This window comes from Hyla sarda, chromosome 1, assembly GCF_029499605.1.
Source record: "Hyla sarda isolate aHylSar1 chromosome 1, aHylSar1.hap1, whole genome shotgun sequence".
In the NCBI taxonomy this organism is placed as follows: domain Eukaryota; kingdom Metazoa; phylum Chordata; class Amphibia; order Anura; family Hylidae; genus Hyla; species Hyla sarda.
The window spans coordinates 431,076,720-431,104,550 of NC_079189.1; the positions used below are offsets into that span (position 1 = coordinate 431,076,720).

Genomic DNA, 27,831 nt, shown 5'->3' on the forward strand with positions numbered 1-27,831 from the left:
TTTTTCCTTTTATCCCGTCCGGCTGCAAAATAAAAGAAAACACACTTTCTCTTACCTGCCAGCGAGCCCCCGTAGCTCCGGTACACTCCGGTACAGGTGTTCGGTCTCCGGGCTGATTTCTTCTTACTTCCTGTTAGCCCGGCACGTGACACGGAGCTTCAGCCTATCACCGGCCGAGGCGGGACATCGATGCGGCCAGCGATAGGCTGAAGCTCCGTGTGACGTGCCGGGCTAACAGGAAGTAAGAAGAATACAGCCCGGGGACCGAACACCTGTACCGGAGCTCCGGGGGCTCGTTGGCAGGTAAGAGAAAGTGTGTTTTCTTTTATTTTGCAGCCCGGACGGGATAAAAGGAAAAAAGTGCGCGCCGGAGTACTCCTTTAAGGGGTTAATTTACCCATCAGATGTCTATGAGAGACAGTGTGTAACACAAAATCCAAAAACACTATGGCCCAGATTTATCTGTGTGAGAAACAAAATAGAGTGAATTTCCCACAGCAACCAATTACAGCTCAGCTCACGAGCTCTGGTAAAGTGAAAGCTGAACTGTGATTGGATAATGTGGGAAAATCACTCTATTTTTTCTCTCAAACAGTTTGATAAATCTGGACCTATATCCACAGCCAACCATCTGTCAAGGCTTCTGCTCACATCTTCATAACAGCAAATTAGGTTGCTTTGACAGCTTCTATGCTTTATTTTCTGTGTGTAACACCTTAAAGGAGAACTCCCGCCAAATGAAACTACCTATATTTAGATGCACATTATAAAGTTATATAACTTTGTGATGTACAAGTGTAATCTTTGCTGAGCACATACCTTGTTTGTCTCAGCTTTTCCTCTAGGCAGGAAGTCTAATAGTTCTTATCACACATGATGACTGACCGGCACTAATTAGCTTGGCCTGACATGTCACTGTCATACTCCCTTCTCCTCAGAGATCTAGCTTGTCAGTACTGCATGTGTGTGATTGTACCTTATTGGCTGAGGTGCACACATCTCCCTCTATATCTATAGTTATTAACTGTTATTCCATTTTTTCCCACTTTTGGCTGGATATCTCCTTTAAGCCCCCATGGTATATATGTATGCCCTGCACCCAGCCTATGTAGCGCACTCAGGAGCAGGATGCTGATAGCACTTAATGCCGGACATCACCAATCAGGCCATGTCTGGCATTAACTCTTTAGACACCACAATGAAAATTAATTGCAGTGTCTAAAATCTAAACATTCTGATCCCAGCAGCTCGGAGCTGATCGGAACACCTCCAGTAAAATCGCAGGGTGCTGATCAGCTGAGAGGATGGGCTGAGGGTCCCCGCCTGCCTCTATCCCACCTGATCTGCTCTCCAGTGCTGCAGGAAGCCAGAAAACTGTGCCCTGCAGGAAATGATGAGTGACGCCCCTGACGTTGTGCAGAGGAGCCGCAGGAGACGTCACTCGTCACAGCAGCCCACATGACCCGACGCATCACCTGAGCCTGCCGAGCGTGGCCAGGTAAGGAAATATGTAAATATAGAAAAAGCAGGAGGAGTCCGGGGCGGGACCACAGGAGCCGCCGCTGGCCACTGTTTTAAAGTGGCTGCGGCCGGCCTATCGGGGTGGCCCCGATCCGCTACTGAGCAGCCCGCAGGGATGTCCCGCATGTGATGGGGCCTCCTGCGGGCACGGGGCCCGGAGCAGGTGCTCCATGAGCGCCAATGATGATCCAGCCCTGCGTATGGGGGAAAACGTAATGGGAACCCAGCCATACTGAGCTGTATAGACCAAATTATGGGGAGTAATGAATGGAGTGTACAGTTCTGCTAGGTTAACCTTACATAATTTTTGTGCACTTATCTTTATAGTATGACCAAACCTGTGCACTGCCTATTGCTACTGTTATGTGGCAAAAAGGGTTGGGTTAAGACCAGATTCTGCTCTTTTAGCACATGGTTACAGAGAAATCTGATCTGAGATCTGACATGTATTTCTCCTATCACATAAGGGGTTAAAGCAACTTGTTTCCATGTTTAGAGAATGAGCAGTAAGTGGGAATGAAAAGCTGCTCTGTAGAAATCCATTATTTCAGCAACATGTGTCACAAAGAACGCCATAATCTTCTGGAGTATTTTATTTTACATGACCTGAAATGAACTCAGTTAATGAATAGCCTATAAAATGTTCCAAAAATTACCATTGGTCCTGATGGAAAATTACTTAAGGGTTACTAGTCACTATGAAAATGCTTACTATCTACCTACCTATCTATTTATCTATCTATCGGTAGCATGTTATAGAGCAGGAAGAGCTGAGCAGATTGATATAGTTCTTTCTGGGAAAAGATTCACTATAACTTATTGATTAAAATCCCTGATCTTTCCATGTTTAAAATAAAATAGTTGTGACATACGCACCTGACCAGTACTCCAGTGCCGGCTCCATTCTTTCCTCCGGACAGCCCCGAAGAAGCTCAGTGTCAGGGCAACAGCCCTGCATGTGAAAGCCAATCAGCTTCGACCTCTGCGCTCACATATCTCAGAAGAGGAATATTTAAACCTGCTGTATCTAAACACCTGTGCCCCTGACCAAGGTTATTCCCATCACACACATTCCTGTACCCTGAGCATAGTTATTTATCTGACCTCCTGTGACCTGACATTTGCCTGCACCTTGACCATTCTTTTTTATGCTGATTTTGTACTATGATGCTCAATAGGTTTGACTCATTGCCTGCTTCCTAATGTTGTCTTTGCCTTCTGATTTTGCACCATGCTACTCTCTATGGCAATGATTTATCAAACTATTTAATCAAAAAAAAATTGTGATTTTTCCACAGAAACCAATCGCAGATCAGCTCACGAGCTCTGGTAAAGTGAAAGCTGAGCTGTGATTGGATGCTATGGGAAAATGTCTCCACTATTACTCTCACATAGTTTGATAAATCTGGGCCTATATGTGCTAGCCTGGGGGGTGTATGGTATGGGAAGTGTAGCTGTGCAGTAACTAAAGGGTGCTTGTTAACCCTTGCTATTCATGATGCCAGGGTGGGGGCTCCTCAATACAGCTTTTCCTACCGCCACCCTTCCCAAGAGCGATAGGGAGGGAGATCACAAGAATAGATTGTCCACAACCAGAGAGTTTCAGAAACAGCATTAACGTTTACTGAAGATTTTCTGCAAGCTTCAATATTAAAACAGTCTCTGAGTATAACAACAGCTTTTCCTTGGAGATTGACAAAGGTTGGGACTTTAGCATTAAGAGTCTTTTGATACTATGCATTGCTCCACTGGATTTAGGGGTTAGTTGCGGTCCAGTAGTCATGCTAGCATTAGCAGGGATTTAGATTTGAACTCACGGTTTTGGTTCCGCTGAGGCCGGCAGGTTTATGAGGCCTAGCATGTCTTTGAAAGTTGCGTAGCGCCGTCCTGTTAGTCCGGCAACCACAAGAGCAGCAACCCAAGAGAGCGATAATTGGACGCAGCTCCCTTATATGGGCAGGGGCTGGACTAACGCTAATTGGTCCATACTGTTGTCAATCACCATTACAGAGATTTGTGGGTAACACGTGACCCAAGGACCTCCTAAGGTCCTACAACATACCATAGAGGTTACTAGCATGGTCACATGACCGAAGGTCCTGTGACGCTGAACAAGGTAAGTACTATACATTACTATAGAATATATATAATTATTAAATATATACATTTATCATTATTAAAGATAAACTTTAGAAGAGACGACTAGGGGCTGTCCCACCTGAGGAACCCTACCTGAACGTAGTTACTCTGACTTTGGGGACCTCTACACTAGGTACTGTAGGCAATACTGTACCGGGACACCACATATATATATATATATATATAAATGCCTCTCTAGAAACAAAATAGCTAGAAGTATTAACTAATGGTGATAAGATATGGTGTGCCATAAAAACTAATGATATCCATTACATTGTCCACTGGCTATCCTGTGTGCTCATACTTAAAGGGATTTTCTCATCTGTCTTTTTCAGGTCTTCACGGAGCTGAGCCTCCTCTCTCTTTCTGCTTTGGGGGTAGACAGAGGGCTTACCTCTGCTTCCCCGTCCGCTGTGGCTCTTGAGATTGATAGAGCCTGGCTGAACCATATATATGGTTTTGCCATATATATTTTGTGGTGAAATGATTGATGTCATTACAAAGTAAAATTGGTGGCGCAAAAAACAAACCCTCATATGGGTCTGTAGGTGGAAAATTGAAGGCGTTATGATTTTTAGAAGGTGAGAAGGAAAAGTGCAAAATGAAAAATGGCCCGGTCCTTAAGGGTTAAACATTAATGTCAATTTAAAATCAATAGTTAGAGATAGCCTTGGGAAGCACATAGCAACGTACTTCAGTCCCTGGCTTGATGCTTAGTCTGTCTGCAGATGTCGGGCACCATAGACTTATAATGGAGCACATCTCCAACAATCAGATGGATTGAGCGCCGAGCTGGGGAATGACGCTAACGACTGTTTCATCCAGCTGTATCTAACAAATGGCGGGGGTCTTAGCACCAATCAGACTAATAAAAACTTTTCACATGCCTGCGTGACATGTCATTTTTTTTTTTAAATGACAGTAATGCTTTAATAGCTATGGACATCTTTAAAAAGCGTTTTTTAAATTCTCGCTTTGTACATATTATGGTGCAAAATGTTTTTTTTCCGTGGGTCTTTATTAAAAATGCTACATAGTTTATAGTCTTAACAGTGTGCAGCTATATGATTCTCCCCCGCAGACTATCTTGCAGAAGCTGGGTGATAAGGAATATTCAAAGAAGACAATTTTAAGGTGAACGCAATGTCCTGATGAACCCATAATATGTGACATGGGGAAATACGGTGAGAAAGTTTAATTGCTTTATCTTGTGCATGTTTATTCTGGTGTTGGGAAGCTGCGTTAAGGAATATGGTTTGTTACAGTGGTGGGCTACCTTGTATAGGCAAGTGCCCAGAGTTGCCTAGGGCTGAGCTAACATCTATAGGGCAGGTTCCGGAGTGGGGCTGCTACCTTTCTAGGGTAGGTAACTCTACCTAGGGTTAGGGACTAGGCAATCAGTAGGGAGAGTTTAGGACCCCTTTACAAGTTCAATTGATAGGGTATTTCTTGATGTACCTTGGTCCAAGACCAGCCCCATGTTGTGTGTTGGATTTGTACAGGCATTTCTCTGGAATTATTTTTGATATAATTGCGTTTAAGTGTTCTAGTGTTGTATCACGCCCCCTCCCGTAGGCTTGCATTGAGGGGGCGGAGCGTGACATCACACGGGGGCAGGGGCTTGACGTGACACCCCTCCCGCCCTGTAGTCGCCGGTGTGAGGTGGTTTTTTGCGCCCCCGTAGATCCATGCGTCCGCTCCTCCCCCAGCTCTCCGAACATTTCCGAAGCTAGAACTGGGGGAGGGTAGAGCAAGGGGAGGAGGTTCACGCCCCCTCCCTCATCTCCCCTCCCTGAGCTCGGCTGGACGCAGATCTCTACGGCACGCCCCCTCCCTGAGGACGTAAATCTCCACAGCAGGTCCCCTCCCTCATCTCCCCGAGCTGAGGACGTAGAGCAGTGCTCCCAATGAGCTCTGTGTAAAGGGGGACATACTGTATGGGCTAAAGGGGGACATTTAGCCTGTACAGTATGTCCCCCTTTAGCCCGTACAATATGTCCCCCTTTAGCCCGTACAGTATGTCCCCCTTTAGCCCGTACAGTATGTCCCCCTTTAAACATAGAGCTCATTGGGAGCACTGCTCTACGTCCTCAGGGAGGGGAGATGAGGGAGGGGACCTGCCGTGGAGATCTATGTCCTCAGGGAGGGGAGATGAGGGAGGGGACCTGCTGTGGAGATTTACATCCTCAGGGAGGGGGCGTGCCGTAGAGATCTGTGTCCAGCCGAGCTCAGGGAGGGGAGATGAGGGAGGGGGCGTGAACCTCCTCCCTCCCCTTGCTCTGCCCTCCCCCAGTTCTAGCTTCGGAAATGTTCAGGGAGCTGGGGGAGGAGCGGACGCATGGATCTACGGGGGCGCAAAAAACCACCTCACACCGATAATCAGTTTTAGGTCCGGTTGTAAAAGCGCATACGGCGCAAAAATGAGCCGACCGGACCGAACGTTTCACTACGGTCGGCTCATTGAAATGAATGACATACGGGAGCGCATACGGTAACATACGGGAGCGCGAGCTTTTAGCTCCCCCCTGCCGTATGCGCTCCCGTATGGGACAAAACGTAGTGTGAACCCATGGGTTTACGGCTCTCTGCCCGGAGCCAGACAGCTGGAGGCACACTGGTTAGGAAACACCATTGTAGATTGTAAACCCTCACTGCATGGTCCTCAATTTGTCATTTCATTTATGTGTACAGTATTCATTTTATATTATATAGTTTTAACCCTATTCTGTGTATAGAGCCCTAAAGGGCACTATAAAAATTTATCATAATCTAGCAAAATTAGAACATATAAAATGTGACCAATCAGAATATTTCTTGTAAAAAGGAACCTGTAACAAAAAATAAAATATGCATTACGATTGGTCGCGTCAGTTTAGATAACCGCCCACTGTATGTTAATGAGGCCTACTCTTTACTGCAACAGGAAATTACTAGGCGCCATCTGGTGGTGTGGAGGTTAAACAGCTATTGGTACATTCCTGTAACACGGGTGTACATGACATGAGTGCGGAATTTCCCTGTAGAAGGTCTCTGTACACACTGAGCGGGTTGCCAGGCTACACAGTAAAGTCCACCTAGCGGTACAGAACGCGTTGTACTGATCGCTGTGACGCTGCCCTATAATTAGAGCCAGCCTTCCAAGACTTCTCACTATCACAGCTTATCTGGCGGCATGGAGGCGTGAACCGCACTGCGTGCCACCGCCGCTACCGGAAACAGGAAGCGGAAGTCGGGAGAACCATAAACAAAGTCCTCAGCTTCTCGTAGTTTTGTCCTGGTGTCAACATGGGGAACACCAGCAGCGAGCGACCTGGACCCTTAAAAGGGCGAAGGGACAGTGGCGGGAGCGCTAGCAAGGGGGATGACAGAGCCAAGATCCTGATGGACAGCCCGGAGGACGCGGATATGTACCCGGCCGAGGAAAACAAGGTGAAGAGTGTGATGACAGCTGCTCCACTGACGGGCACAGACACCTGCTAGGAGCTCGTCTTCTCACAGGAGAGCTGGGTGGCTGGAATAATAGGGGCATCAGAGGGCAGGGTGCTGGTGGCTGGCAAGGAGGGGCACTGGTGCTATGGCTGGAATAAGAGCTGTGTAATGCCATCAGAGGGCAGGGAGCTATGGCTGGAATAAGAGCTGTGTAATGCCATCTGAGGGCAGGGAGCTATGGTGGGCACTGGTGCTATGGCTGGAATAAGAGCTGTGTAATGCCATCAGAGGGCAGGGTGCTATGGCTGGAATAAGAGCTGTGTAATGCCATCAGAGGGCAGGGTGCTATGGCTGGAATAAGAGCTGTGTAATGCCATCAGAGGGCAGGGTGCTATGGCTGGAATAAGAGCTGTGTAATGCCATCAGAGGGCAGGGAGCTATGGTGGGCACTAGTGCTATGGCTGGAATAAGAGCTGTGTAATGCCATCAGAGGGCAGGGTGCTATGGTGGGCACTAAGTGCTATGGCTGGAATAAGAGCTGTGTAATGCCATCAGAGGGCAGGGAGCTATGGTGGGCACTATGCTATGGCTGGAAGAAGAACTGTGTAATGCCATCAGAGGGCAGGGAGCTATGGTGGGCACTATGCTATGGCTGGAAGAAGAACTGTGTAATGCCATCAGAGGGCAGGGAGCTATGGTGGGCACTAGTGCTATGGCTGGAATAAGAGCTGTGTAATGCCATCGTAGGGTGTGGAACAATGGCTAGCAGGGGTTGGCACGGATGCTATGGCTGGAATAAGAACTGTGTTAGGGCCATCAGTGAGAAGTGAGCTAACGTTGGCAGGGGTGGGCACTAGTGCTATGGCTGGCAGAGATAAGACCTGTGTAAGAGCCATCAGATGGCAGGAAGTTATGGCTGGCAGATGTGGGCACTGGTGCTATGGCTGGCAGGAAAGTATGGTGGGCAATGAGCAGGATACACAATTTGGCCCACTTCTATACAGTGAGAACTTCTATAGATGTTAAAGGGGTAATCCCCTGGAAAACTATTATTATTATTATTATTATTATTATTATTATTATATATATATATATATATATATATATATATATATATATATATATATATATTTTTTATATATATCAACTGGTGCCAGAAAGTTAAACAGATTTGTAAATTACTTCTATTAAAAAATCTTAATCCTTCCAATACTTATCAGCTGTTATATGCTCCACAGGAAGTTCTTTTCTTTTTGAATTTCATTTGTCTGACCACAGTGCTCTCTGCTGACACCTCTGTCCATTTTAGGAACTGTCCAGAGCAGGATAGTTTTGTTATGGGGGTTTGCTTGTACTTGTGTCAGAAATCATGCTGGTTCTACCAATACCGAGGTGGGGGAAGTGCTCAGCTAAGTGCTTCTCTCTCCATCTCACATGTCACTGCACTGGACAGTATGTGTCCAGCATTTTTTTAAATGACAGGATAAGCAGTTGTTGTGTACATGAGGAGCAGCATCATTTCTGCCCATTGTATAAAATTTTTTCAGTTTTACCCCATCTGCAGGCTTCATCTCTAATATCTTCATCTCTTTATTTCAGTAATGAAACTTAGAAGGTGAAACTAATATGAGAGAGACTCATTACATGCAAAGCAAGATAGTTCAAGCCGTGATTTGTCATAATTGTTATGATTATGGCTTACAGCTTATGAAAACACCAATGCCAAATTACTATGATTTGGGGAGCCATGTCATCTGCTGGTGTTGGTCCACGGCTGTCACCCCCCCCCCCCCCCTCCCATAGACTTGCATTTAGGGGTTGGGGCTATGACGTCACAAGCTCCCGGGGCCGGCTCCAGCGTTCGGAACAATTTGTTCCAAGTGCTGAGCAGCGGAATACCCCTTCCAGAGTCCAGTCCAGAGTCAATGCATCCGTCTACCAGGTGATTTTGAAGCACTTCAGGCTTCCTTACCTTTTTAAGTTGCATTAAAGGGGTACTCCGGTGCTTGCACATCTTCTCCCCTATCCAAAGGATAGGGGATAAGATGCCTGATTGCGGGAGTCCTGCAGCTGGGGACGCCCGTGATCAGGCACATGGCACCCCGTTTGTAATCAGCCCCCGGAGCGTGTTCGCTCCGGGTCTGATTACGCTCGACCGCAGGGTCAGCGGTGTGTGACGTCACGCCTCCGCCCCCGTGTGACTTCACACTCCTCCCCCTCAATGCAAGCCGACGGGAGGGGGCGTGATAGCTTTGCACAATATTCATATTTTTCAAGTTTCACCTGTACAGCAGCTAATAAGTATTGGAAGGTAGTGCTGGGCGGTATGACCAAAAATGCATATTGCGGTATTTTTGTAAGTTATGGCGGTTCCACGGTATTTAATGGTTTCATCATAGGTATACCTCAACTATGAGAGACATAATGAGAAAAAAAATCCATAAAATCCCATTGTCTGATTTTTATAGAATTTATTTGCAAATTAAGGTGGAAAATAAGTATATGGTCACCTACAAACAAGCAAGATTTCTGGCTCTCACAGACCTGTAACTTCTTCTTTAACCCCTTAAGGACCTAGGGTGTATGGATACGCCCTGACTTTCTGGTACTTAAGGACCCAGGACGTATCCATACGCCCGTGGGAATTTCTGTCCCCGCTGCGCGCCGGGCGGGGACCGAGGTGCCTGCTGATATCGATCAGCAGGCACCCCGCGCAAATGCCCAGGGGGGTCATTAGACCCCCCCCCCCATGTCGGTGACGGAAGAAGAGGACGGCGATGCAGCTCCGTGGATCCTTTGAAAGCCGGTGAGTTGCCTAGCAACATCTGGAGGGCTACAGTCTGAGACCACTATAGAGTGGTCTCTAAACTGTAGCCCTCCAGATGTTGAAAAACTACAACTCCCAGCATGCCCAGAGAGCTGTTTAGGCATTCTGGAATTTGTAGTTTTGCAACAGCTGGAGAGCTACAGTTTGAGACCACTGCACAATGATCTCTATACTGTTGCTCTCCAGATCTTGCAAAACTACAACTCCCAGCTTGCCCACATAGCAGTTTGTTGTCTGAGCATGCTGGGATTTGTAGTTTTGCAACATCTGGAGGTCCACAGTTTGGAGATCACTGTGCAGTGGTCTCTAAACTATAGCTCTCCAGATGTTGCAAAACTGCAAATCCCAGCATGCTCAGACAGCAAACTGCTATGTGGGCAAGCTGGGAGTTTTAGTTGTGTACCTCCAGCTGTTGCATAACTACATCTCCCAGCATGCCCTTTGGCGATCAGTACATGCTGGGAGTTGTAGTTTTGCAAAAGCTGGAGGCACACTGGTTGGAAAATACTGAGTTAGGTAACTGAAGGTTTTCCAACCAGTGTGCCTCCAGCTGTTGCAAAAGTCCAACTCCCAGCATGCACGGTCTGTCAGTACATGCTGGGAGTTGTAGTTTTGAAACAGCTGGAGGTTTGTCTCCCCATGTGAATGTACAGGGTACAGGGTACATTCACACGGGCAGGCTTACAGTTATTTTTCTGCATCAAGTTTGGGCTGCGGCAAATTTTTTGCCGCAGTACAAACTCCTAGCGGTAAATTCACTGTAAACCTCCGCCAGTCTGAACGTACCCTAAAAACACTACACTAACACATAATAAAGGGTAAAACACTACATACACCCCATTACACTGTCCCCCCCCCCCCCAATAAAAAAGGAAAAACGTATCGTACGGCAGTGTTTCCAAAACAGAGCCTCCAGCTGTTGCAAATCACCAACTCCCAGCATTTCTGGACAGCCACTGACTGTCCAGGCATGCTGGGAGTTTAGCAACAGCTGGAGGCACCCTGTTAGGGGTATTCTACACCAGTGATTCCCAATGTCCACCCCTATGCAATCCCTAATTTAGTCCTCAAATGCGCATGGTGCTCTCTCACTTCAGAGCCCTGTCGTATTTCAAGGAAACAGTTTAGGGTCACATATGGGGTATTTCTGTTTTCAGGAGAAATTGCACTACAAATTTGGGGGGCTTTTTTTATTTTATTTTTTATTTTATTTTTTATTTTATATTTTTATTAAATTTCCAATATATAACACAAGGAGAACATTTCTATTCCCGACAATTTGGAATAGTACAAAACATGGACAGTGACAATCAGTAATACACAGCAACATAGGAATGAATCGGCATTCGCTACATCCGGTGTGTCTATAGGGCGACAGAATAATCCGTACAGTAAACCATCAGAACAAAACACTATTGGTTGCATAGGGTACAAACCGAAAACATGAATAGCATCAGGAGAAGAACTAGCTAGTATCTAGGCCCTAAGGCTGTAGCCTATAACAGTATAGATGGATTGTGCGTGTGCGGTACAAAGAAAGAAGCGGAAAGGAACCTGGGTAAGGGGGGAGGAGTGAGAGGGAAAGGGGGACAAGGAAAATGAGAAGTACTGATAGCAACCCCTATAATTAACAGTAGTGGGGGCTATGTATCCACAAGTCCCATCTTCTAAGGAATCTATGATCACTAGAGTTAGCTAAAGCATAGGCACGCTCACATGCACAAGAGAAATTAACATAAGCCAAGATTTCCGATAAGCATGGAAGATCAGGGGATCTCCATTTCCTAGCAATGAGCAATTTGGTGGACATCAGCACATGTGCTACTATGTGTCTAGAATTAGAAGGGTACTTATCCAAATCTAGTAGCAGCAAGGCTGTAGAGGGTTCCGCTTTTTTTCTTTTTACCCCTTATGAAAAGGAAAAGTTGGGGTCTACACCAGCCTGATAGTGTAACATTTTTTTAATTTTTTTAAACTAACATGCTGGTGTTGCCCCATACTTTTTATTTTCACAAGCAGCAAAATCAAAAAAAGACCCCCAAAATTTGGAACTCAGTTTCTCCTGAGTATGGAAATACCCCAGATGTGGGCGTAAAATGTTCTGCGGACGCACAACAAGGCTCAGGAGTGAGAGTGCACTATGTACATTTGAGGCCTAAATTGGTGATTTGCACAGGGGTGGCTGATTTTACAGGGGTTCTGACATAAACAAAAAAAAAAAAAAAAAAAAATGCCCACATGTGACCCCATGTTGGAAACTACACCCCTCACGGAACGTAACAAGGGGTATAGTGCGCCTTAACACCCCACAGGTGTTTGACAAAATAGTTGGATGGGAAAATGAGAAAAAAAATTTTTTTGCTAAAATGCTGGTGTTACCCTAAATTTTTCATTTTCACAAGGGAAATTAGGAAAAAAAAGCCCCCCCCCCCCCCCCCCCCCCAAAATTGGAAATTGCTTCTATATTTTGAAGCCCTCTGGTGTCTTACAAAAGTAAAAACATGTCAACTTTATGATGCAAATATAAAGTAGACATATTGTATATGTGAATCAATATATAATTTATTTGGAATATCCATTTTCCTTATAAGCAGAGAGCTTCAAAGTTAAAAAAAAATGCAAAATTTTCAATTTTTCAATAAAGAAATGATGCAAGTATCAACAAAATTTTACCACTAACATAAACTAGAATATGTCACGAAAAAACAATCTCTGAATCAGAATGAAAGGTAAAAGCATTCCAGAGTTATTAAAGTGACAGTGGTCAGATGTTCAAAAAATGGCCGGGTCCTTAAGGTATATTTAGGCTGGGTCCTTAAAGTGTAGCTCCCACCAAGTTATATATAATCTAATATGTCCCTACCTATTAATAATCTAGCTCTAACCCCCTACCTGGCTTTAAAAACATTTTAAATCGCTTTAATAGAGCAGATTTAGTGCTTCTAAATCTGCTCTATCAAGCAGGGCAGGAAGCAGCGCTTCCCAGCAGGCACGACGTCACTGATGCCTTGCTGGGCGCTTGCTTCTGCCCTCAGATAGTCTATGCAGCGCTCCTGTCAGGAGCGCTGCATAGACTATCTGCCAATAGCACGGCAGGCAGCTCCGGGGTCTCCTCCTCCCTGTTTAGCTGTGCATGTGCTATCCAGGGAGGAGGAGTAGAGGAGCATCGCCGGCCTGCCGTGCACGATATTACAGCCAGTGTGAGGTGGTTTTTTTGCGCCCCCGTAGATCCATGCGTCCACCTCACACCGGCTAATATAAGACCTCAGATCAGACTTACCCATCCGGAGGATCAGCGCAGCAATGAGTGCTCGCGCTGCCTCCGGACAGGGTAACGGACAGTGTTGCTGGCCAATGCGCGCAGCCCCAGCTATCAGCGTGCTCGCTCTCGCCTGTTTGATTGACAGGCGGGAGCGAGCACAGCAGTGCCTGAATTTCGACTCCTTGCCAGGCTGAAATGAGTCGAAATTCAGTGGTGACGACACTGCTGAATGCATTCGGCCACTAGGAGGGCGACCCCTAGTGGCCGAATTTAAAAGTGATTTTAAACTTGTTTAAAATCACTTTTTTTTTAATTAAAGTATATTAGAGATATGTTGTAGTACTTAAGTACTACAACATATCAATTTTTGTACTTCATGACAGTGCCCATTTAAGGGGTTAAGTCTCCTCTGTCCTCCATTCGTTACCTGTATTAATGGCACCTGTTTGAACTTATCAGTAAAAAAGATACCTGTCCACAACCTCAAATAATCACACTCCAAACTCCACTATCAAGACCAAAGAGCCGTCGAAGGACACCAGAAACAAAATTGTAGACCTGCACCAGGCTGGGAAGACTGAATATGCAATAGGCAAGTAGCTCGGTGTGAAGAAATCAACTGTGGGAGCAATTATTAGAAAGTGGAAGATATACAAGACCACTGATAATCTCATCTGGGGCTCCCAGAACCACACGTGGGGACATAGTGAAGGATCTGCAGAGAGCTGAGACCAAACTAACAAAGGCCACCATCAGTAACACACTGTGCCACCAGGGACTCAAATCATGCAGTGCTAGACGTGTCCCCCTGCTTAAAGGGGTTGTGCACTGCCCTGCCTTTCGGAGCTCCGCTCACAGCGTCCGGAAGTTCATTACTCCAAACGCTGTGTGCGGGCTTCTGTGTTCGCGGCCGCCGGGCGTGACGTCACGCCCGCCCCCTCAACGAAAGTCTATGGGAAGGGGGCGCGATCGCTGTCACGCCCCCTTCCCATAGACTTTGGTAGAGGGGGCGGGCGTGACATCACGAGGGGCCGGGCGTGACGTCACGCCCGGCGGCCGCGAACACGGAAGCCCGCACACAGCTTTTGGAGTAATTAACTTCTGAACACTGCGAGCGAAGCTCCAAAATGCAGGGCAGCACAGAACCCCTTTAAGCCAGTACATGTCCGGGCCCGTCTGAAGTTTGCTAGAGAGCATTTGGATAATCCAGAAGAGGATTGGGAGAATGTCATATGGTCAGATGAAACCAAAGTAGAACTTTTTGGTAAAAACTCAATAGTCGTGTTTGGAGGAGAAAGAATGCTGAGTTGCATCCAAAGAACACCAGACCTACCGTGAAGCGTGTTTTGGGGCTGTTTTTCTGCAAAGGGACCAGTAGACTGATCTGTGTAAAAGAGAGAATGAATGGGGCCATGTATCGTGAGATTTTGAGTGAAAACCTCCTTCCATCAGCAAGGGCATTGAAGATGAAACGTGGCTGGGTCTTTCAGCATGACAATGATCCCAAACACACCACCCGGGCAATGGAGTGGCTTTGTAAGAAGCATTTCATGTCTCCAGATCTCAACCCCATAGAAAACCTTTGGAGGGAGTTGAAAGTCTGTGTTGCCCAGCGACAGCCCCAAAACATCACTGCTCTAGAGCAGTGGTTCTCAACTTTTTTTTTTTGACACCCCATTCCCAAAAAATTATACCCCATATTAGAGACATTTTGTAATTATTAGTATAATTCATATGCTTTTACTTTCCTCTATAACAGGCCCCCTGTTCCTTGAAATTCCACTTTAAAATTCTGGTGCAGAAGGATTCCGTTGCTGGTAATTCCCCCTTCACAATGGAATTTTAGCGGCGGATATTCCACCAATGAAATTCCGCCGCCAGCAAAAAGAATGAGCTTGCCTATTCTTAAGTTGGAATCCCTGCCGTAGACATTTCCATCTATGGTGACGGCAATGTCCACACTGTCCTAGCACTGGCTGCAGACTTTCCGGTCAGGGATTCTTTAGTGTGAGCCTAAGGGTCTCCTCAATTGACGTTTGTTAAAAGGAGCCTTTATGCTGCTCAGTTAATACTGACAACACACGTAATCATTGGATTGCTGGTGCAGTCGTTCTTTCATTCCCATCATTGTTGGCCGCACACCTTGTTTATTCAAGGAGATATGCTGTCGGTCTAACAATGATTTTTAGGACCAGATGATCCAAGCTATCAGCCAGTGAATTATTTTTTGTTGGCTCATCTCTGGACTGTTTTCTTGGCCTTTTTTTAACCAGTTATTGCCTTGTGTAAAAGACCGGAGTGTTTTCAAAAGTTCAAAAATCTTGACATTACTTTGGTTAATGATATGGAGGGATTACTACATGATCTACAGGCAGATGAAGCAGGGAATGGATCTGAGTGTTGGAGAAAGGTCTATCGAGCCTTTGCCTAAAGATATATTGCCTCCTATAAATGGGTCATCACTAAGAGACTTCTCAACTTAGGTAGCAGAAGTTAAAATAGACCTATCCTTCGCAGGGTACATGTCTTAAATACAAGAAAGAATGTCACCGCCTGAAGGCAGGAATTCACTGTCTGAAGATCCATTTCAGAATTTAAGTACAGATGTGATGGAGCTCAGATGTCAGCATTTGTCCCTGGTTGCAAAGGATACACATCTTGAATATCAGTCTAGAAGGTTGAATATTAAATGTGTGGGGTTTCCAAAGAGACGGTTGGGGACTCTTCCACTGCCATAGAGATCAATTCTCGGCAGTCTTCTTCCTATCATCAGAGTGGATTACACTGACATGTAACACAGGGTCCACTATTCACAGTAGGTGAGACCTTCACTAGTCTCTGAGCAATAGGCTCTGCCATTCAGGGGTCCTATCAGTTAACATTCTGGTTACCACTTTGCTGGGGCTATTGCAGTTCTTTTTCAGTAGCATTGGGGGGGGGGGGCGCTAGTGAGGACACCCCTGCCTGCATGTTATATGCCTATTAAATCTTCTGGTCACTGATTTAAAGCGGACGCAGTAGCGGCTGCTTGTGAAGTATTTGCAGCACGGCCGTGGACACTTTAAATCAGTGACCAGTGGCAGCTCCTCCCCGCTGTGCTTTTAATTTTCCTTACCTCCCCCCTCCCTCATCATTCCCCCTTTTCCCCCCTGCTTTTTATAGTGTGTGTGTGTGTGTGTGTGTGTTTATTTTTTAAATTTTTTTTTTTCCCTTACCTGTCTGCGCTTCAGCAGGCCAGGTCAGACGGTGGGTCTTGCAGGCTGTGTGGTCATGAAGCAGATGAATGACGTCCTCTGCGCGGCATCAGTGACGTCACTTTTAATTTCCTGCAGCCGCCGCGAGTCAGAGTTCGGAGTGTGGCGACTGCAGGAAATGAAAAGTGACGTCACTGATGCCGCGCAGAGGAGCCAGCAGAGAACGTCACTCATCTGTTTCACTGACCTGGCGAAAAAATAAATAAATAAATATAAAATATATATATATATTTATATAATATATATAGAGAGAGAGGGGGGAGGTAGGGAAAATAAAAATTAAAAATATAAAAAGCTGGGGGGGGGGGAAGTGATGAGGGAGGGGGGAGGTAGGGAAAATTAAGAAAATATATAAAAAGCAGGGGAAAAGGGGGAATGATGAGGCATGGGAAGAATGGCATAGGAGGAACATGATGGGGGCGGGGGGATGATGACACAGGGGAAAATGATGAGGGGGGGATTATAAGACATGGGGGGTGGCGATGAGAGGGGTAAATGTGGCACAGGGACTGATAAAAGGAGAGGAATGATGTGACACTGGAGGGGACGGGACCAAACTGAGGTGCAGAAGAAATCAAAGTTGGGGGGATGATGTGGCATTTAGTCCAAGTAATTTATATTACATTTATTTTATTTTTTTACTTAAATTTCCCTCTTAAAATGGGTGTGCGTGTTATACGCCAGTGTGTGTGTGTTATACATCGATAAATACAGTACTAAGAGTCAGTGTTTCCCAACCAAGGTGCTTCCAGTTGTTGCAAAACTATATAATTCTCAGCATGCCCGGACCGGCAAAGGCTGTCCGGGCATGCTGGGAGTAGTAGTTTCACAACAGCTGGAGGCACCCTGATAGAAAAACACTGAGCTAAGTAAAAGGGCTCAGGGAGAAAAAAAAAACCTTCTGCTCACCTACTCCTGGTCCCTGCAGATGCAGTTTCCCTCCGTGCGGTCCGGGGTGTCCTCTCTTCACCATTCAACTAGTAGGACCTTTCCCTTTTCAGCCAATCACAGGCTGCAGTGGTGTCACTTGTCAAGCCAGTGATTGGCTGATGGGGAAAGGTCTTTTTTGGCAACAAACACACTAGGTTTCCTGCAGAAGATTTGAAATCCGCCCAGGAAACCTAGTGTATGGGCGGTGGGCATAAAATGTGTAGGTAGGTGTGAAATGGGGGCGATTGGACATTAAATGGGGGCTTTCACCCTTTTTTTTTTTATTATATAGCATCACAATCACATTTTCCCCATATCGTGTATCCCTACTTTTTATACATTTGTGAAGTTCACCTTTGTACATCATTCACAGTATAGAGCTTATTTACATAGGGTGAGTAATACAGGGTGTGACAGGTAATGCAGAGTATTCACACAGTTAAAGTCCATAGTTGAATTGACAAATCCACATGTTTCAGATATGAGATTACCCAGCATTTCTTCATACTCCATTTTTGGCTCTCAGGTCACCTGTCATAGGGTTTGTCTTACTACAAGCATGTCACATGGTTCCAGTAACCACCAACACAATTGTGAATGCAGCTCTACTCTGCGAATATAGACACTAAATACCTGATCTGGGGGGGTTTGTAATCCCATAGACATTTACTGGAACAAAACAGGTAAATATTTGGCTAAGGTAAGGACCAAACCCATTGAATGACAAAGGGGCTAATCCGTGTGCAGATGCAGGACTTTATTCTGCACGTGCAGAGTGATTTCTGGTGGCAGACCCTTTAGTAGATACGTGGTGGATTACCCTATTACCCTACTGACTGTACTATTGCTGCACTTCCAGTCCTCAAGTGAATGTGATGAGATCTTGTCCATAGTGATGTGAGATTATGACCACGGTTACCTGTCTTCCGCTGTGTAATTGTCTGACACTGTCATATGGTCGGCTTGTATGTGATGTTATGTTATTTTTTATACTTTGCAGCGACCACGGGTCGCATTACTATTTGCACCACTCCCGGCTCCAGGCCAATTCTAGCACCATTCCCGTCTCCACACCGGTCCTGATCTCTGAGGAAAGTCCTTACCTGGACCGAAATGTCAGATAATTTCTGTATTATTGGATTGTGTTAATAAATACTCAAGAATCTCAAGCACTTGAGTGCCAAGTTTTTCTTTACTGATCTTTTATTTTTTTACTCGTAATATATACAAAAAAAAACACTTTGTTTAAACATACAGAAACCAAGCTTTTTTTTTTTTAATTTATTTATTTTATTTCATGGTTTTTATTATGTGGTTGTGTTGTTAAAAACTGGAAAACCCCTTTAACATACAGTCCATTCCGTTACAGTTTCTGATGTTAGATTATTTTTACCCACATCCCTCAGTTTTTGGATGTGCTGCCTACATACAAATACCGCCCGCACAACTGCAGCTTTTTATAAGAAAATGGCTTCTAAACAAAGCTACCTGCATAGCCTGGTGTAAGCACAACCGGTACATGTCACGTTCTCTTATGACTCTTGTGACTTTTGCAGGCACCGCTGGAAAAGGATGAGTTCCTAGCATGGCAGCATGATTTAGAGGTGAACGATAAAGCTCCAACGCAGGCTCGACCAACTGTTTTTCGCTGGACAGGCGGAGGGAAGGAAATTTACTTAGCTGGGTCTTTCAATAACTGGGGGAAGATTCCTCTCATCAGAAGGTACCTTGCACGTTCTTATAAACTGTGGGGAAATTTTTAGACACTTTGCTTGTTTTTGGCCCTCTTTGAACTATTTTATTTTCAGTCTTTGGCTTCTTTACACATTTATTAAGCATTTCTATGCGACAAGTGTATCATACATTGTGTCAACTAGCCTAAGGGAGAAAGTGCAAGCTAATAATTTATTTATTAGGAGATAATTTATGTCCTATTAAAGGTTTTTCTGTGAACATCACTGTTTTTCTTAGGCAAATATAGGAAACCGTGATCTAGAAGAGTCTGCATTTATTGGGTATCGGGTTGCCTACAGTATATATGGAAACCTTTAACCAGATACACTTATATACTGCATATATCACAGTGCAGGAAATACGCAGCCTATTTTGCTACAGGCAGACACACAGGGCATCCTTGCACAGGGAGGTTTGGAAACTTTACTGCACACACAGGGCTGCGGCAGGGAGGCCCGATGTGTCTGCCTGTAGCAAAATACACTGTATATTTCCCGCAGCCCGACTGATTTATTGCAGTGTGTGTATATGCTACATTTGACCCTATCCTAAAACACAATTTGATAGAAATTCTTGTCATATAGCGGCTATTAGTGCCTGGCAGAGCACAATATCTAAGTGATAGTAGACAGTGGTTAAATATGCAGCATCTTTTTATATTATTGTAGATTGTCTTGTATAGAAATGTATTACTCCCCTAATTTATCTTACATTATTTTACAGCCACAACAACTTTGTTGCCATATTAGACCTGCCGGAAGGTGATCACCAGTACAAATTTTTTGTTGATGGCCAGTGGACGCATGATCCTGCTGAGGTATTTTATTAAATTGCTCCTGATAGGTGTGCTAAACTGTAAAGGATTAGGACAGTGTTTACCAAATGGTGGGCCTCCAACTGTTGCCAAACTGTCAGGGCATGCTGGAGTTGTAGATTTGCAACAACTGGAGACACTATTTGTTTGAAAAACATTAGATTAGGACTTGGTCACATTGTCAGAAATTGGTGCTTATGTTTGCGGCAATTAGAATTTTCTTAAGATTCAGCACAGATTTTCCATAGTGTGACCAGGGCCTTTAAAGTGCACATACACCTTCAATAGCTGTTGGCTGAATGTTACTGAGCAGACAGCTATTGTACTTGAGAGGAAGCCTTGATTTACCTTTTAGGAACAGTGTTGATAACAGGCATACAGGCTCTGCTAGCAGTTACACAGCCCAGGCTCTGTCCCTCCCTCCTGCACACAGCTCATGCTAAGCCCGTCCCTACTTCCTGTGTTCTATCCTGATCTAGCTGATACTGGAGACATACTTTTCCTAACAGGCACAGAAGATTGCAGGAAAGGGACACACCTAGTGGCCAAGACTTTAGAGCTGTTTTTCTGGGGCAAGGAGTCATTTTTTGGTAAATAGTGTAGATGATTCCTATTATGTTTGTTAATCACTATCACGTTGATTGGAATGGCAGTTGTTTCATCTATAGCAGTTCAAAGCTCTACACTGATGGCAATGTAAAAAGCTAAGATCTGGTCACTATGGGCACCAAAGAGATGCTTGCTATAAAATCTCTTCACACAGGGGAGATTTGTCATTAGAGTTCCAAATATAATTTTTTACACAATTGAATATAACAAACATATTTAACAGCAAGACAAACAAATAGGTTGATGTTGGACCTATGTGTTATGTCCCGAGCCAAAATTGTTTGCAATATAAGATTTTATGAAATATAAAAATTATCAAAGTATGTATCTTAATATATTTGAGAGACCTTAACCCCTTAAATGGGCACTGTCACCAACCTTTTTTTTAATTGCTGTAGTAATTATGTACTACAACATATCTCTAATATACTTTCATTATTTAGTTTTTTTTAAATTAAAATATTGTATTTTATATTTGAAAACTGGCCACTAGGGGTCTCCCTCCTAGTGGCCGGCTGCAGCCTGGCGTGACATCACGACTGAATTAGGACCGATGCCGGCTGAGCAATCAGTCCTAATTCAGTCAGCCTGCGCTCGCTCCCTGCCTGTCAATCAGACAGGCGAGAGCGAGCGCTGAGAACACAGAGGATGCGCGCATTGGATCCCTGGCCTTGTGTACTGGCGACGCCTCCCAGCATATATATGCGCGCTGCTGCTGCCTCAGGACTGTCCTGCACTTGGGTATGTCTTTTTCGGGTGGGGGGGTTCGGGGTAGCCCGTTGCGTGGCGGCCATGGCCATGACACAGACATGAGCAAACACTCATCACCTATCCTATGTGTAGGTAACAAATTCTATTTATGGGAAAACCCTTTCAGCTGACGTGTTCACATGTAATGCATGTTGCGTATACTTGAGTATAAAAGTAAACTGTAGGCCAGTGTTTCCCAACCAGGGTGCCTCCAGCTGTCCGGGCATGCTGGGAGTTGTAGTTTTGCAACATCTGGAGGCACCCTGGTTGGGAAACACTGCTCTAATGCCACCTCCGTCTATGTCAGAAACTGTAGCATGAATAGTTTGCTATGGGGATTTGCTTCTGCTTTGGACAGGTCCTGACACAGACAGAGATGGCAGCAGAGAGCACGGTGTGACATATTTTAAAGACTACACAACTTCCTTTGGGGCATACAGCTGCTAACAATTAATAGAAGGCTTTAGTGTGTATAATTTACAAATCTGAACAACTTTCCGGCATCATTTGATTTAAAAACATAGGGGGAGATTTATCAAAACCTGTCCAGAGGAAAAGTTGCCCATAGCAACCAATCAGATTGCTTCTTTCATTGTTGAAAAGGCCTCTGAAAAATGAAAGTGATTTGATTGGTTGCTATGGGCAACTCAGCAACTTTTCCCCAGGGTTTGATAAATCTCCCCCGTAGCTTTTTCTGGAGTGCCCCTTTTTAAAAATGGTTTTGTGGAGGAGCAGATCACTGGTGGGGCACAGGATTTCTCTTTCTTTGTCTACTATGTATTACTGAGGTGTATTCTTTTGTCTTTGTCTAGCCAGTAGTAACTAGCCAGCTTGGCACTATAAACAATGTTATAAATGTGAAGAAAACCGATTTTGAAGTATTTGATGCCTTAATGGTGGATTCTCAGAAAGGCTCTGATTTGTCAGGTAGGACTTTTCTCTTCATTAAAGTTATTAAACTAATAAATAAATATATAATTATTATATTATATATAATATAATTAGGGCTGCACGATATTGGGAAAATGTGTGATTGTGAGCCTAAATTTTGTGATATCGATATGTGATGCGATATATTAAATAAATGGTGAAATCCCGCCATTTCATGTCCAATCTCCTCCCTTTTACAACTATCCACACATTTTGTGCCCACCACCCATTTCACATCTCCTCCATTTAACTTCTATCTCCCCCCCCTCCCCCGTCACATTCCTCTTCTTGTCACAATCTTGACCCCCCCCCCCCCCCCCCCCCCCGGTCACATTTTGTACTGCAGAAATACACTAGGTTTCCCGGGCGGTTTTCACATCACCAACCTAGTGTGTTTGCTGCTGAAAAAGACCTTTCCCCATCAGCCAATCACTGGCTTGACACGTGACACCGCTGCGGCCAGTGATTGGCTGAAAAGGGAACGGTCCTACTGCTTGTACTAAGAAGAGATGAGACATCGGACCGCACGGAGGAAAACGGCATCTGTAGGGACCGGGAGGAGATGAGCAGAAGGTTTTTTTTTTTTATTTATTTATTTTTTTTGTTTGTTTTCTCCCTGTGCCCTTTTACTTAGCTCAGTGTTTTTCTACCAGGGTGCCTCCAGCTGTTGTGAAAATTCTATTCCCTGCATGCCCAGACAGTCTTTGCCAGTCCGGACATGCTGGGAGTTTGTTTTACAACAACTGGAGGCACCCTGGTTGGGAAACACTGAATTTTAGAATTTAAATGTTGTTTTTTACCTGCTCTGGCCGGCCCCCGCCTGCAGCAGCACACGGGAGCCGGCCCGAGCAGATAATCGCAAGTTTTCCTGTGGGTCCCTATATCGCTAAAAATTGCGATTCGATTGCTTTTGCGAAATATCGTGCAGCCCTAATATATATATATATATATATATATATATATATATATATATATATATATATATATATATATATATATATATATATATATATATAAAATATATCTCATATATTAGATCAGTGTTTCCCAACAAGGGTGCCTCCAGCTGTTGCAAAACCACAACTCCCAGCATGTCCGGACAGCCAAAGGCTGTCCGGGCATGCTGGGAGTTGTAGTTTTGCAACAGCTGTAGGCTCCCTTGTTGGGACCACTATATTAGATAGAACTGAAGAGTCTGATCTGTATAGTCAGGAGACCAGTTACTATGCTGGTTAGTGTGAGATACTGGGCATGTTCATTATTTTTGTGAATTACACATGGGGAAAACCATGGACTATCCATATTAAATGTATGAAGATAGAGCTAATCCTTAGGAATGCACATTAGAAATGAAAGCATCAGCCTCACGTTTCTGATCTGGGTCGTCTAGTAAAATATGTCAGATTTCCCATAAGCAAATCCTTAATATGTGATCCTGGCTTTAGTGGTAAGATTACATCTAGAGATGAGCGAACTTACAGTAAATTAGATTCGTCACGAACTTCTCGGCTCGGCAGTTGATGACTTATCCTGCATAAATTAGTTCAGCCTTCAGGTGCTCCGGTGGGTTGGAAAAGGTGGATACAGTCCTAGGAAAGAGTCTCATAGGACTGTAGCCACTTTTTCCAGCCCACCGGAGCACCTGAAAGCTGAACTAATTTATGCAGGATAAGTAATCAACTGCCGAGCTGAGAAGTTCGTGACGAATTGAATTTACTGTAAGTTCGCTCATCTCTAATTACATCCAAGCATTACCAGCCACTTAACATGACTTTTGTGTTTGCTCAGAGTTGTCCAGCTCTCCGCCTGGTCCATACCAGCAGGATCCATATAACTGTAAGCTAGAAGAACGTTTCAAATCTCCTCCGATCCTTCCACCTCATCTACTGCAAGTTATCCTTAACAAAGACACCGGTATATCTGTACGTGTACATTACTTTATTTATATTCTAGCCAGAGAGAGGTCTTATCTAGCCAGAGAAAAATGGATGATATACTGAAACATTAAAAAGAATTCTCAGATTCAATTGCAATATGAAGCAGGATAAGCTCAAAGAATAGAATTGTAAGGAAGTGACTGCTGGGATATTTCCCCTTATTTAGTGTTCCTTTATACAGGCACTGTCATTACAAAAAATGTTTGATATGTCATAGAGACACTTCAAAAGTCTTGATCTGTGGGGTTATTGAGTGTTCAGATCTTCATTTAATCCCTAGAACAAGCCAGGAGAAGTGCAAAGTTGTGCATTCTCTCACATCTCTGCTTCATGTGTCTGAGACTGTCTCTTAAAGGGGTACTCCGGTGGAAAACTTTATTTATTTATTTTATTTTTAAATCAACTGGTGCCAGAAAGTTTAAACAGATTTGTAAATCACTTCTATTAAAAAATCTTAATTCTTCCAGTACTTATTAGCTGCAGAATACTACAGGGAAATTCTTTTCTTTTTGGAACACAGAGCTCTCTGCTGACATCTCTGTCCATTTTAGGAACTGACCAGATCAGCATATGTTTACTGTGGGGATTTTCTCCTAATCTGGACAGTTCTTAAAATGGACAGAGATGTCAGCAGAGAGCACTGTGGTCATGATGTCAGCAGAGAGCTCTGTGTTCCAAAAAGAAAATAATTTCCTCTGTAGTATTCAGCAGCTAATAAGTACTGGAAGGATTAAGATTTTTTTTTTTTATAGAAGTAATTTACAATCTGTTGAACTTTCTGGCACCAGTTGATTTAAAAATAAATAAATAAATAAAAAAATAAGAATTTCCACCGGAGAACCCCTTTAATTCAAGTCTGTAGTACCATCTTGCTCACATAGAAGTGCACAGACCTGCTTATTCTATTGACTGGTAAGAACTTTTTTCATATGCTCCTGGGACATGTCAAAGTTTTTTTTTTTTATTTGTTTTTCAATAACTTTTGTGTAATGGCTGGTAATCTATTGCACAGCCTAAGGCTATGTTAACACACTGAAATGTCCGCACAGAGAATCTTTGCGGGGCGCCGGCATAATATGCCGATGTTAGGACCACACATGAATGCGCCTTCTCATAGACGGCTATGCATTCTGTGCGGACTCCGCACAAAAAAATGAATGTGTTTATACTTTGTGCAGACACGGAAAATTGAATTTCCATGCCGGAAACATCTGGCACGGAAATTCAGCCGTGTGCATACTCTACTGCAGCGGAATTTCCGTGATGACATTCCAAGTGGAATCCCGCACGGAAATTCCGACATGTGAACTTAGCCTAATAGTCACGTAGACATGAACGGCCTGGAGGATTTGTTGGTCCCTTCTGACAACCTTTACAATCTCCCTTGACTTGCCTCGATAATGTGGTTGCTATTGCCTGCCGCACCCAATGGGGGTGGGAGTTAAAGGGGTACTCTGCCCCTAGACATCTTATCCCCTATCCAAAGAATAGGGGATAAGATGTCAGATCGCGGGGGTCCCGCGGCTGGGGACCCCCGGGATCTCGGCTGCAGCACCCACCTGTTGCGGCATCCGGAAATGCTGGAGGCTTCGGCTCCCGACCACGGTGATGTGAGATTGTGACGTCATGACTCCGCCCCTCAATGCAAGTCTATGGAAGGGGGCGTGACTGCACACAGGGGCGGAGTCGTGGCGTCACAATCTCACGTCACCGTGGTCGGGAGCCGAAGCCTCCAGCATTTCCGGAAGCCGCAACAGGTGGGTGCTGCAGCAGAGATCCCGGGGGTCCCCAACTGACATCTTATCCCCTATCCTTTCCATAGGGGATAAGATGTCTAGGGGCGGGAGGAATGTCTGCCTGGAAAACAAAGGGGACATTCAGCACCTGCTCAGAAATGTGCCTTCTCATGGACGGCAATGCATTTCTGAGCGTAATCTGCAGAAAGAATAGACCTTTTTATTTATTCTCTGCTGCACGGAATTTCTAAATGGAATATTCCCACAGAATTCTACTCAGAAATGTGTGTGAACATAGCCTTAAGCAGACAGGATTGGAGTTGCGGCTGACCCTGGCTGTTGCAGTGGGATATCTGCTGAGTGTATCACAGCCTGCACTTTGTCATGGATACAACTTCTGTGCCCATGCCATCAACTGTGCACCCATTTACAGGAACATACAATTATGGGCATATGTGGTAGGGGCTGAAGTCATTTACCAGTTACTGTGCTGAGCTTAACCTGCAAACTTCTGCTGTTTTTCCAGTGTGATCCAGCGCTGCTCCCAGAACCAAACCATGTTATGTTAAATCACCTATATGCCCTTTCCATTAAGGTAAATACAGTTCTAGTCAGTGTGCTGGAGACATTTGTAAAGGACAATATTATATCTTTCTATTCTTCTTTTAGGATGGCGTGATGGTATTAAGTGCTACTCACCGTTACAAGAAGAAATATGTCACCACATTACTGTACAAGCCAATATGAGCTGCATCCATAGACTGTTCTCACTTCTATTTACGCCTTTTCCAAAAAATTTTTACATATTAAATGCATTAAATATTTGCGAACTCAGATTTAGCTGTCAGTATTGTATTGAGCATTCTAATGGTCCACAATATAGATCTACTATTGACCTGCAGCAGTTGCTGTAATAAGCATTTTACTGCACCTGATTCAATGTAGGGTTATAGATGCTTTATATTTCTCAGCACATTGTGTGCCCTGTTGGGTTGTGCTTGTAATAAGAAAATGTAGATTACACCAATACTAGTGGACGGACTTGCCATTTTCCTCTGAAGTGAGGACTATTAGTACAGCTAAAATAGCAAATAGTTGTTGGGGTTTTCCTTACTGTACTTTGGTCATAGGATTATTTTCAATCTTTATTGTAGGAAATCAAAGTATATCAATGTTGGATTCTAACATCTATCAGCACTCGCCTATTACAAAAGAATAAAAACAACTCACATAGGATACACTGAGGAGGAGTCCAAACCCCATGCATGTGTATCTATGATTATGTGCCCCAGATATACAATTCACAGGACAGAACTGTGACCCTTTTCTCCTTCATAGAACTGTGTTTTATTGTACAGTGTATTTATCTATATTTAGGATTCCTTTTTAAAATGTGTATAAACATGTAAAACACGCTCAGATGGTTGTATTTTAATATGTGCTATGTAATCTATATATGTGCACAACGGATACTACACACACTATTTTTTCCCCTATGGCCTAGGCACACAAGGGCCTTTTACATAGGCTGATTGTTAGCCAAAAAAAGAGACGACTATTTCCAATAATTGACCCACGTAAAAGGGCCGACAAATGAGGAAATGCTTGTTTTTCAGCTGATTGTATTGTTTGTGTGCCTATTGTTAGTAGTTCATACATCTCCTGTTTACACAATGATGAAGGACCCAGCTATGTTGACTGAGCCGTGTAAAAAGCTCCTTAACGATACAGGACATAACTGTACGTCCTGGTACATAACTCACCAGGAAGTACATGAGGCGAGCACCAGAGCAGGTACCGGCTGCTATCAATACAGATCACGGCATCTGCAGCAATGTGGATGATTGAATCGCCGTGGCACTGCCGCGGGGATTTAATCATTGAACATGGCAGCCCATGCATGCTGGGAGTTGCAGTTTTTCAACAGCTGGAGGCACATGGGTTGGGGAACACTGCGGT

General features: G+C 44.4%; 1 protein-coding gene across 1 annotated transcript; it reads left to right on the forward strand.

Annotated features, from left to right (window-relative positions):
- Nucleotides 1-6,785: 6,785 nt before the first annotated feature.
- PRKAB1 (protein kinase AMP-activated non-catalytic subunit beta 1) lies at nucleotides 6,786-27,290 on the forward strand. Its single transcript, XM_056529810.1, has 7 exons — nucleotides 6,786-7,089; nucleotides 18,919-19,085; nucleotides 19,820-19,913; nucleotides 22,082-22,196; nucleotides 23,988-24,121; nucleotides 26,399-26,467; nucleotides 26,542-27,290. The coding sequence occupies exons 1-7, from the start codon at nucleotides 6,946-6,948 to the stop codon at nucleotides 26,617-26,619; spliced, it is 801 nt and encodes a 266-aa protein (XP_056385785.1). The 5' UTR covers nucleotides 6,786-6,945; the 3' UTR covers nucleotides 26,620-27,290.
- The last annotated feature ends 541 nt before the right edge of the window (nucleotides 27,291-27,831 follow it).

Bases quoted from the DNA above. Each gene is read 5' to 3' on its own strand.
- PRKAB1 (XM_056529810.1), top strand. From the start codon at position 6,946: ATGGGGAACACCAGCAGCGAGCGACCTGGACCCTTAAAAGGGCGAAGG. The intron at 19,914-22,081 runs GTATTTTATTAA...GTCTTTGTCTAG, and splicing joins GGACGCATGATCCTGCTGAG to CCAGTAGTAACTAGCCAGCT. The intron at 26,468-26,541 runs GTAAATACAGTT...TTCTTCTTTTAG, and splicing joins TATATGCCCTTTCCATTAAG to GATGGCGTGATGGTATTAAG.